Below are 12534 nucleotides of genomic sequence, written 5' to 3'. Positions count from 1 at the left end.
GGGCTCAGATCCAGTTTTGAGTGTGAATACGGGAGTTAATAAAGCTCACTGACCTCCCTGCAAAGGAAGCTACACTTCCCCTGCAATTCTCAGTCAGAACCCGACACGTTCTAGCTTTAAAACAGCAGAGAAAACAGTGGTAAAAAGGGTGGTGCTGAAGCAGAGTCCAAGCAGCATTTAATGAATGCAAGACAAGACCCTGAGAGCCCAGTATTTAACCCAAGAGTCACTGGAGGGGATGCTGGGATCACACACCCACCCCACGCTTGCCAAGGAACTTTTTGAAGGTGAACTTGGGCATCCCAGTGTTAACTCTGCTTCATGGACAGAAGCTGTAGGTGGGCCAGACCCACTGTTCCAACAGAGGGTAGGACGGATATGGCAGTAAATTCCTGCGGTTACTGAAACAGCTGTTTTAACTATGAGATAGACTACACAGGTGTTTCAAAAGATTTACTTGTAGATTTTCCATTTTCTATCTGAAGGCGCAGGAGAACTGTGTTAGCTTCCCACAATACTGTGTTTTAACTTTATCCAGTAAACTAAAATGTAGGACAACTGTTATACAACTTAGGAGATAAAACATCCCCACAAGAGAAAGCAATTCAGTGAGCCCTGATGTTAACACATTGTCCCAGAATAAAGACAGGCAATTGCATTAAAAGGTAGTCTTCGGGCCGGCGCCGCGGCTCACTAGGCTAATCCTCCGCCTAGCGGCGCCGGCACACCAGGTTCTAGTCCCGGTCGGGGTGCCGGATTCTGTCCCGGTTGCCCCTCTTCCAGGCCAGCTCTCTGCTGTGGCCCGGGAGTGCAGTGGAGGATAGCCTAAGTGCTTGGGCCCTGCACCCCATGGGAGACCAGGAGAAGCACCTGGCTCCTGGCTCCTGCCATCGGATCAGCGCGGTGCGCCGGCCGCAGCGCACTGGCCACGGCGGCCATTGGAGGGTGAACCAACGGCATAAGGAAGACCTTTCTCTCTGTCTCTCTCTCTCACTGTCCACTCTGCCTGTCAAAAAAAAAAAAAAAAAAAAAAAGGTAGTCTTCAAACATGTAAATTACACCAATAATGCTGCCTTGCTCAAACCAGCGTAATCGGCTAACTGCCAGCACTGGAGTGGGTGCATGAATTTCTGGTGACTGTGTGCAGCGATGCTCTGTGGATGGCACAGGTGCCAACTAGAATGGCAGAAGCTACAGAGCAAGAGCAAGTACTATGTGAGGAAAGCGCCCTCAACAGAGCTGGGCAGTCAGACCAGTTATGTCCATGACTGCTCAGTTCAAAGTAATACAGGTACAGTCCAAATAAAGTGGAGATTATAACTGGTATTCAGAGTCAAGTTTGAAGACTTTCTTGATAAATGTAGCTATGTTCTTCTGAAATTGGAAATAAAGCTATCAATTGATGGACAGCTAGTTATTAACCCCTCCTATACAGATAAGGAAATAAGTGACAAAGTGTCTTGCACTGAAGTTATGTATTTTAACAGCTTTACATGTAATATTCATATATAAAAAACTTTAAGTGCTTTTCTCCAATTTAAAAATCTAAAGAATTCAAAAATAAGGCATTCAATATTTGAAAAAAGTACAGATTTACAAAATGTGTATATTCTGTCATGAAAACTCCACACCAACATTATACACTTGGAAAAAAATACAAACAGGATATATTACAAATTTATGCAGCAATAACTTAGTTCACACCATGCAATAAAAAGTACATTAATCAAGATACACAAGCTTTTGTAGGTTCTAAACTGAAGGACTTTTTTCTTGTTTTTCTGCAGAATCCTTAAAACTTGTGGCACTTAAAATTTGTTAGCCTTTCTACTGAGAGGTAAATTATACACAACAATGATGGAAAGGATCAACAGCCCGGTGTCTATTAGGAATCATTCCAGCTTTGCTCAACAATGGCCGACACTCTTTTCTCATATTCCCGTTTGTTTTCCTGATAAAGCTGTGCTGCCTGGCTATTGGCTGGACTGTTTGGATTCGGTTCATCCAGCAGAGACTAGAAGGAAAGAGGAGAGAAAACACTGATTGGCACAGTGACTCCTTGTACTACTGGGTCAGACAGGGAGAACAGAAAAAACACTCCAACAGCAGTGACTGCAGAGATTACCAGCTCTAAATACTTTCAGAAACGGCTCGCTAAACAGTACAGTAAGGCATTTCTTATTGCTAAAGAACTTAAGCTTCTAAAAGAAATAGTCCTCAACACCCTGAAGACCTGTAATCTCACTGAAGTCGGAAAAGAACAACATTCTTTAGTATGCTGAGACTTCCCATTAACAAGAAGACAAACAGCTTCATTTGGTTACAAGAGAACACTGACAAACCTTGATAATCGACATTTTCCCAGGGTCAACTGTTATCATGGTTACTTTCCAAATGTCTGAGTAAGCCGGGATTGGGGGTGAACCTTGTTTAATCAACAAAATACAGACATGCAGTCATGAGGGAATGTAACAGGAAAGCTGAGAGTAACACAAAATGATGGCTGGAGTTAAAGAGATGTGACAGAAAAACCTTCACAAAGACGGTCACAAAGCAGAAGGTGAGTTCTGCTGCTCTCAGATCCGAGGCTCACACACCCCTCCCTCCTGCCCTCCAGAACCATCATCCCAGGGCAGCTCTGGAAGACCGGGCAAATCGTCCCCTTCAGGTGGGACCGCACCTCTGCGCTCCTCTGCAGCTGACAGTGGCTTGGGGACCCCGTGGTTCGCAAACCACCATCTTTATTTCTCCACACTCAGGGACATGAGTTTTAAGTGATCAGTGAGAAAACAACTTACATATGTGGTAAGGAGAGGGAGGGGGCCCCACACTGATCAGTTAGCTCTTGTCTGAGCCCTGCCATGGGGCAGCTGGGTACAGGAAAAGTCTGCTCCCCTGGTCTTCACCCCACTCTTTGAGGATGCGTCCTATCTCAGAAAATATCAAAAAAATTCTGATGCATCTTAACACAGCCTTACCTGAATTGATGTTAAGATAGAAGATACATCGTATGTCGGACTCCATCTATTCTGAAGGATATCTAAACATATGCTACCATCAGCATACACTGTGAAGACAACAAGAGTACTGGTCACCTTCACCATGCATATCTAACACTTAGGGGAGATCACAGCAGGACACTTGCATGCTCTCCCACTGTGCCTTTCAAATAAATGAAGAACACTTTACTGAACTTTAAAAATACACTTAAGCTTCATATACCTGATCCCAATTTTGTCGAAACAAAAACTGCATTTAAAAAAAAAAAATTATCTGAAAGGCAAAGTGACAGAGGGGAGAAGGGCAGATGGGGAAAAGAGGAGGACCTTGCATTTCCTGGTTCGCTCCCAAAATGGCCACAATGGCTGGGGCTGCGCCAGGCCACAGCAAGGAACTCCCTCCAGGTATCTGACATGGTGGCAGGGGCACAAGAACTGGAGCCGTTAGCTGTTCCCTTCCGAGATGCATCACCAGGACACAGGGCTGGAGCAGCTGAGACTCAGACCAGCATTCAATAGGGGATGCCATTATCACGGGCAGCAGCTTGACCCACAGTGCCACAATCATGGCCCCAAACTCTGCATTTTCAAAGTTAAACTTTAGGTGATAAATCTTTTCACATTTCCATAAATGGACGTTAATTATTCCTAATTCAGAAGCTGCCCAAACAAGGCAACTTTATATCAAATCTGGAGCTTGTTTGTGTGTATGTGTGTGGGGTGTTAAGGGGAAGCATTTATTTATTTTTAAATTTGTATTCATTTTCATTCTACTTGAAAAGCAGAAAGAAAGCTTTCATCACCTGATTCATTCCAAAATTGCCCCCGGCAGCCAGAGATGGGCCAGGCTACAGCTGGGAGCTCCCATGTGCGTGGCAAGAACCCAAGTACTTGAACCATCATCTGCTGCCTCTCAGGGTGTATATGAACAGGAAGCCGGAACTCAGACTACTAGGATACAGTAGGTGGGTGCCCCAAGTGGTAAACATGGCTGCCACGGACAGGGAAGTGCTATCCCCAAGAGGGCTCTCCAAGGGAGAGGAAAGGGGCAGGACCTAACAGGAAACAACTCTGTCCCCTGCCCCCACAAATACACGGCTACTCACCATTGGGATGAAACATTTTGGATAAAAACCTAACAGTTGGCGGCTTATTTGGATATTCTTCAGAAAATTCTATCACTAGTTTAAAAGTACCTAGATAGAAAACAAACCAAGATAATTATAGTAAAGACAAGCACAACTTCCTAATCCCTTCAGTTACTTCTCAATTCCACACTGGTTTTTGTGTAACCACATAAAAGTATGTTAACTCTGGTTCAGCACAAAAACATACTAAATATATTTCTATTTACTTTAGACTGTTAACATGTAGCAATGGCAAGCACTTTGAAAACACATACTTTCATGGACATTGGTGGGAGTTTTAACTGTCTTATTTTTGCAAGGCAAATGGGCCTTTGCTACAAAGATTTAAAATGCACACTGGAAGAAGTACCGTTTATTACAGCTTTGAAAGGACAGATCTCCCTACCTCCCACAATATGCCACAGGATCTCTGAGAGGGGTTGACTACCACATGGCCAAGGACCCTGACTGGAGGCCCAGGTGTCGATGTCACCGGTCAGCTCTACCCCTTTATAAGTCCCTACATTTAAATATGCCAAAAATCATTAAGCTTCTGTTTAATTGCCCACTGTTGGCTACAGGCTAACATGGTACATTCTGGCCAGTCTGAACCAGTACTTAATGGTTAGCAAGTAAAAAAATATGCATTTTTAACAAAGTGCACCTGTTCAGAGTGTACCTAGAAGTTAAGGACTCTTCACTCCCATTTCCAAGAAACAGCCACTCTTAAGGGTTCTGTGTTTGCCTTTCTAACTTCTCCCAGAGGTCTTATTTTGCAGAAGCGAAGTCCTCTAGTCGACCACAAGCCCATGGACCCCATCAGGAAGCAGGAAGTCATCCCTAACACAACATCAGCACAGCTTTCACCATTCTGGCCCAGGGGTGCCTTCATTTCATCGAAGCAGTTAAAAAGGCAGCATTCTTTCTTAGTCTCAATTCTAAGCTTCTGGCTTCAGTCTACAAAACCTAGAGGCTCATATTCAGTAAAACCCTTATCCTCACTGGTCACACGGTTGGTATCTGGTCTCTCTCTACCTCTTCAATCTGAGGGGTAAGGTTTGGACGCAGGAATTCGGAGGGGCAAGGACACATGCACTCAGAAGGTGATTTCTACACAGTTCAAGAAGTTAGTCTTATGCCCAATTATACTTTTATTTTCAAAGTTTACATTTTAATTATAAGAAAAATATAAAACCATAAGCAAACAAACATGGAGCAGCAGTTTTTAAAAGTTTTCTGGTCTCAGGATCACTTTAAATGTGTAGGCGCACCACAGCCACAGCCAAGCTTCCCATGAGAATTCACTGACCAGGAAGCTGGGAAGGGATGCATGCAATGCCACTCCAGCGTACGGCTTTTCCACAAAGAGACAAGACAGGAGTAACCACAAGAGCAAGAGAAATAGTGCAATGTGGCTAAGAGAGGGATGAAGTCTGAGTAATTATTACTTTGTTTTCTAAACATCCTTTTTATATAATTTAATTTTAAAATAATGGCTCTTTAATAATCAGTTTGCAACAACTCCTGAAATGTGAACAAATGGCTCTGTGAACCGCTGCAGGCTGCTTCCAGCATGACTGCTGATAACCACTGAGACTCATTTTTGCTGGAGTAGAAACCAATAACTCAGAAAATTTCGAAAATATTTACTGATTCACTAAAAAGTAATTGAATGCATTACACATTAACCCAGGTGACATATTTAATCAAACATGTGATTCCCCCTTCAAATTCAGGGAGAAGTGTAGCACTGTTCTACATTTTGTAACTCTAATGACTGGCTTAATAGAAGGCAGCTGCATTCTCTTATCTGCTTTTGCACACAATCTGTTACAATATGCTGTTTTGGTTAAAGTACAGCATATGAAGAAAGTCTGGCCTCACACAAATATATAATTGAAGAAAGGACTGTTTTCACAGCCTATGCAAATAATTGTAGACATTCCTTATTTGGGTATTACATCAAAGAAGAAACAGTAGCTTTTAATTTTTAAAGGTTTGTTACAAAACAGAATCTGAAACCACCACTAGTAAACTCTTTGCCCTCGGTTACACTGAAATCCGCTGCACACTCCACAGATCTTTTATCATGTAATGTTATGCACTGGTTGTTGGGAAAGTATGAGTTCAGCCAGGGTTTACAGACCTTCCCCAGCGATGCTGTTTCCCCTTTACAGACTCAGTCAACATCACCCGGTAAGCTCATCAGAAAAATCTTTTTAAGTGTTGGGAAGCCATCATTTCATTATCAGAAAAATACCTTCTGTTGCTTTCCTTAACCTAAGAGCCCACTGAGCTCACCTCTGAACACCACTTGCCATAAGCTCAAACCTGAATAACGGGTTTGTCCGCCATTCTTTCAAGTGACAAAGGCTGCACCCCAGACATCTGCAGTGCAGCAGCAGGGACCCACCCTCACTTCCCCAAAACAAGGGCCAGGACCCAGCACCACCAGTAGCATCTACTGTTCTATCAAGGCATCTTTAAGTAGAACTGTCACCTCCTAAAATGCAGAGAAAACTGTGGGTGTTAGTACAGGCTGGTGCACCTGTCTTGATTTGTGAAGATGCTACAATGAAGTTTCAGCCACTACTGCTTTTGTACCATCCATGTTGTCTTCAGTATGAAGACAGGTTTGACTGCATAGATAGCCTACAAGTTCTCACTCGATAATCTGTGATACAGAGAACAGAAGGGGAGATCCTCAAGTACCTGCCTCAATTCCCTACACCCACCTAGAGTAAATCACTGGTCACTGTGTGTGTGTGTGTGCGCACGTGTGTGCACCCATCCCTTCAACAAGCCAAGTGCATGTGTTCTAAGTGTGATGCCACAACATATTTTACTGAAACCTATGTCCAGATCCACTCATGTTTAACAAGCAAGGGACATTCCAGAGTCCAGACACATGGGAAGCTGCTTAACCACTTCCCCTACTGGGCATTCAGGTTAGCCCTTGCAAACAGGGCAGCAGTTTCATTCTTGTACATAAAGCCTTGAAGGATTAATTCCAAGGTCATCTGGATCATTGTAACAAAACTGTTTAACAATAAAAAAAAAAAAAAAAAAAAAAAAAAAAAAACTCATGCCAGAAAGTAGTAAAAATCAAGGATGTAGTTAAAGTCAATTTGGTAAGCGCAATTACAAATGCGTGTTAGAAGCAGTTTCCCATGTTCTTGGCTTGTGGTGACAATACCCAACATGAGATGCAGAGGATGCCAAGTGCTAACTGCTCATGGGTTTTAAATGACAGTAGTATGTATGTGTGACTGCAGGGTACACTCAACACAGACCCTGCCATCCTGGCTTAGAGCAAAATATCACAGATAACACGGGGAACTGTCAGTGAGTGTGACCAAGACGATATGGGGCAAAAAGTCCCCCGTAAACTGTAAATCCTTGGAAACTTTATTTTCACTTGGCCTACTACCAACACAAAGTGATTCAAGTCCGTACACTGGCGTTCCACTTCTCTACTTAAAAGAGCCCATTTAACACTCACAAAAACACAAAGTAAGAATGACTTACCATCTTCAAAGGGTGTCCCTTCTGGTCTGAAAACAAGAAGATTTTTAATTAAAAGAAGGTTTTCATCCTTTTTCTGATCTTCAAGAATGGAAAGGATCAACTCCAACAAGAGAGAAAGGCCCTCATTCCGACTATTTATGGAGTTTTTAAGAGAATGTAGTTCAGTACCAGTCAGGCCTGGGCTTTCTCAGAAGCAGGCAAGAGAGTAACTTTGATTTTCTGTTTTTCTCCTAGGGTGGTTTTATACAACAAACCAAAACAACTTGCCCATAATTTCAGCACAAAAAGAATTCAGATTATAAATGATGTGTGTTCTCCTATGAGAAAAAAATCGCCTTTTCTTTTCACAGAGCACGATGGAGGTCAATACTCTCTGGTGTACTGAAAGCCCCCGACCACCCTGCTCTCCAAACAGCACGCGCTCAGCACAGGGGATGCTCGCTCGCGCAGATCACCTCCCGGCCGCCACACCCCAGTCGCAGGTTTCCTAAGCAGCAGTGGGAAAAGCAATTACTGCTGGCAGGGCACAGCCAGGACCTCCAGCAAGGGAACAGCCTGACTGTGACAGAACCATTTTACTGTGCACGGTGACCTTTGCTGCTTCTCTACTGGTCATTATATGCAGACTCACAATGGAGTCTGACAACTCCAAGTTGTTTATGAAACTATTTCAGATATTCAAATATTAGTGCAAAACGCTAGCTTAAGAAGAATGAAAGAAAAGAGAGCAAGTCCAGGAAAACCAGCGTGGCAGCACAGAAAAGGTCACACTCAACAGCCTCAGTATCCCATCGAAGGCTGCTTCTCCCAGGGCTCCAGGCATCTCACACTGGGACACTGAGATGTGAAACATTCTCACTGCAAGTCGTGTCACAAAGTTCTCATATTCTTGGTATCAAGACTTCAAGACTTTTTTTTTTTTTTTGACAGGCAGAGTGGACAGTGAGAGAGAGAGACAGAGAGAAAGGTCTTCCTTTGCCATTGGTTCACCCTCCAATGGCTGCCATGGCTGGCGTGCTGCGGCCGGCGCACTGCGCTGATCCGATGGCAGGAGCCAGGTACTTCTCCTGGTCTCCCCATGGGGTGCAGGGCCCAAGCACCTGGGCCATCCTCCACTGCCTTCCTGGGCCACAGCAGAGAGCTGGCCTGGAAGAGGGGCAACCGGGACAGAATCTGGCGCCCCGACCGGGACTAGAACCCGGTGTGCTGGCGCCACAGGCGGAGGATTAGCCTATTGAGCCGCGGTGCCGGCCCTCAACTACTATATTAACAAGTAAAAAATTGAGTATTAAACCATATGTGAAACACCACCAAAGAGCAAATAAGCTTGGTATGACTACCAAAATGTTCAAGTTTTTCTTAACTGAAATCTTTCAACTCACCCAAATATAACCGCATTCCACTGCATGATGTTGTTTTCCGACGGTGCGCCGCTGACACCCACAGGTGGGTCCTCCTGCAGTCTGGAAATCCAGAGTGGTCGGTTTAAAAGCGAGCATTAGAGCCACGAAGGAGGCCAAAAAGAACACTTATGGCCTCTGTACCAGCTATGCGGAGACAGAAACCATACCCATTTCCTTGTTGTTGCACCGGGCTGCAGTGACTCACATGACTTAAATACATCACCAGGGATATTCTAACGCACTCATAAATACCTCTCACGACCTGGGAGTCATCCCTCTCGAGCTACTACAAGAGTAAAACATCTCTTCAAAAACGCCCGTACACAGGCTGCCTTCTTGCCCCACAGCTGTAAAACCTCAAGGGCAAAAAAAATATTTCCCCGGAACCATTGATGGTGCTGCTCCAAGCAGGCAGACTGTGCGAATCCAAACTACAGCTGCTTGTGCAACATGGTTGCAAAAAAGGGGCTTTGCAGGGCAAACCTCAGTGCAGACAGTGAGGGCCGAAAGCACCTGGGTTCAGGTTCATCAGGGTCTGGATTTCTGCATCCCCTGTGCTTCGCTGGGCAGCGGCTTTTCGGAGTGACCCGCAGCTGGGTTGCCCAGCAGGCTGCCTCTGATGGCGCTGCGCTCATGAGGCAGCAAGACCGAAACCTCCTCCTCTGAAGACCCCTGGAGGAGCACCAGGCTGCCTGCCATGTGTTCCCCCCAGCAGTAAACACTCGCCGCAGGAACTGGGCAACAATGGCACCGGCTGCCAGTCTCGCCTCTTGAATTTCAGTCATGGGAACGAATGCAACGTTCCTGATTCTAAGCTTCAGATGTAAGATTTCTACCCCAGAGGTCTGTTCCAGACTGTCCCCACACTAAAACTACTACATTAAGGCACAAATACAGAGGCACTCATTTGCACACAGTGCTTTGCAGTGAGCCACGTAAACACGGTTTTCAGTTAACATCGGGCAAACCAGGCCTCCTGACCGGAAGCCCGAGGAGCTGGACACCTCCTTGTAAATCGCTCGAGAAGCCACGAGTGAACTAACACGGTGGCCAAAGCGCAAACAATGGCTCCCAAATGCCTTACATAAGCCTTTACAATGGCCAAGTTGAGAGGTTACTTCTTGAGCGGCAAATCCAAGTTTTGATACCACCTACCAAGTCCCCATTAAGGCAAGTCTACCCCCAGAAAACCTCCGCTAAGTTCTCTCTCACTGCTTCTCTGAGCTCCGAGTAGCCCGCACAAGGCAACCAAACAAACCAAAAAAGGGGCAGTTTCCTCCCCACAACCCCCACACCTCAGTCACAAAGGGAGGCTCGGCGGGGCTCGGACGCGCGCCAGGGCCGGCGGGCTATAGATAGGGCTGCGCTCAGCGGCCCGAGCCCCGCTCCGACGCCAGCTCTCAAGGTCCTGGCAGGCGGCGGGGGCAGAGTCGGGTTTCGGGGATGGGGTAACCACCTCCCGACCTCGCGCGGCACACCCCACCCTCCCCGCGGGGCGCAAAGGAACGGGGGGGAGGGGGCTCCGGGCCCCAACCCCGTCCCCCGGGCGCGGAACAAAGCTGACCGCTGCAGCGGGCGAGGAGCAAGCTCCTTCAAGAGCTCGCTTCTGGGCCAGAGAGAGGGGGCGCCGCGCGGTGCAGGGCGCCCCAGGCCGGCCGATCGCCACCTCTCCACTTTCGGGGGATGGGAGGGGTCGCAGCGGAATTTCTGAGTCCTCAGAGAGGTTGGCGAGGCCAGCACCGGGCTTCCGTAGGTCCCGCCGGGCCCACAGCCGGCGCCTTTACAGGCAACAGGGGAAGGTGTCCGGGATCCCGCCCTGCAGCCCCACAGCTTCAGGAAGGAGCCGCCATCGGGGGGCGGGAGGAGGCCCTTACCGCTTGAAATCCCGCATGAGCCTCCTCCGCGCCGGGGTCGACATGCTCCCCAGCTGCCCCGCGGTCAATCTGAAAGAAAAAGAGTCCCGCGCAGCCCCCCCACCCCCCGGCGCGGCGGCCGAATCACTGTGGGTCACCGCCGCCGCCGAGACTGCACAAACAACCCCGCAATGACGTCTCCCTCCGCCGCCTCCAGATCCCTCCGCCCTCCGCCGCTACCATGGCAGCAGGGGGAGCCGGGCGGAGGAGCGGGCCGGCGCCGCTTCCTGCAGCCCGCCGGCTGCGATCGCTCCCATTCCGCCTTCTGTTACGGATCGACAAATTAGTGTTCTCCGTGCTCAGAGCAGAGGTGGTGGGTTAAGCGACACAGAAACGGAAATACTACTTTGTCTTCCCCCCTCGTCACGAACTTAGGTTCGGCGGGGTGGGGAGAGAGGGACCGCATCCGGGGCCAGAGATTTCGGGGAAAGGAGGAGGGATGACGTAAGGTCACGTGGCCGCCGCCGGCGTTGTCAACAATCCACCCCTGAGGGGGAGGGGACGAAGTATCTAGAACCACGTGTCCCTGTGACGCTTTAGAACGGGTCACGTGAGCGCGTCCCCTGGACCTGCTCGGCCGGGTCTGGGAAGCGGAGGGCGGGGTATGTCTTCATTAGTTGTTCCTCGCGTCTGTCCCAGATACCGGGACCTTACAGCCGGAGTCGTGCTGGAACGATAGATTGATTCCAAAGTTTAAAAAACGGAACCACAAGTAACTCAGGACTTCATTGTTATCCCTCATTGGCTTATCAACTTTGCTCCGTGGGGCAGGAGGGAAAACCGAAAGGCTGTCACCTTCTAGGGAGCACAACGCAAAGTAAAAGCCCCGAAATGTTTCCCCACGGCTGCCGGATGTCTGTTCCCGCCTTGCAGTGGGGTTCCCAAGGTTGCTACTTCTAGGTGAAGACAGAAGAGTTAAAAAGGCCCCATGGAAATAAGTTTTTAATGGGTCTGTGTTCATTCTAAGATAACGACGGATTTGCCTGCTCTTTGGATTTGTTAGAAAATGGGGGTGCACCCGCGTGAGCAGATCAGGAGTGGTTGGTTGTCAACGAAATCTACAAAAGGACTCAGATCTGGAGGAAGGCATCGTGGAGGCACGTGGGAGCTATATAGCCAGCCCCAGATAACTCATTTTAGATTTCTCTGCATTCGCAAGTAGGGTGCGAATGGGCGCAAGTGCCACCTCCTCACAGGTGTGGACTATGGGGACCCTGAACATTCCTTCAGGTGCTAAATTCCCCCTCCCTGTAGCCTCCGTTTCTGTCCTGAGGATTTTGTTGGTCTGGAGGGCTCTGAGCCCTTCCCTATGGAGGAATTCAGTTCTACAAGGAGAAGGAGGGTAGGATGAGAACCACCTAATTTCGCACAGAAATTGCCCACAGTTCCATGGAACCAGAAAGGGTTAACTTTCCCATTTTCCTGATCACAATCTTTTTTCAAGCCCTGAATTCTAGCTTTTGGTTTTAGTAGAGGCCTTGTGATCAAGTTAGCCAGACCTTAGGTCATGGTGTGCGTTCACCGTGGGATTCTGCGTATTATTTTATTTCGCTTTCCTGCCATT

General features: G+C 47.5%; 1 protein-coding gene across 2 annotated transcripts; it reads right to left on the bottom strand.

The window, feature by feature from the left end:
- Positions 1-1460: 1460 nt before the first annotated feature.
- On the bottom strand, positions 1461-10978 carry UBE2B (ubiquitin conjugating enzyme E2 B). 2 transcript variants are annotated; one of them, XM_051843259.2, is made up of 6 exons: positions 10353-10908; positions 9037-9117; positions 7655-7680; positions 4106-4195; positions 2979-3067; positions 1461-2014 (listed from the first exon to the last, which is right to left on the bottom strand). In XM_051843259.2, the coding sequence occupies exons 2-6, from the start codon at positions 9060-9062 to the stop codon at positions 1886-1888; spliced, it is 360 nt and encodes a 119-aa protein (XP_051699219.1). In that variant the 5' UTR covers positions 9063-9117; positions 10353-10908; the 3' UTR covers positions 1461-1885.
- Positions 10979-12534: the final 1556 nt, after the last annotated feature.

This window comes from Oryctolagus cuniculus, chromosome 6, assembly GCF_964237555.1.
Source record: "Oryctolagus cuniculus chromosome 6, mOryCun1.1, whole genome shotgun sequence".
Taxonomy (NCBI): Eukaryota; Metazoa; Chordata; class Mammalia; order Lagomorpha; family Leporidae; genus Oryctolagus; species Oryctolagus cuniculus.
The sequence above is the reverse complement of the archived record's forward strand: the minus strand, read 5'-3'. Positions and strand labels throughout refer to the sequence as shown.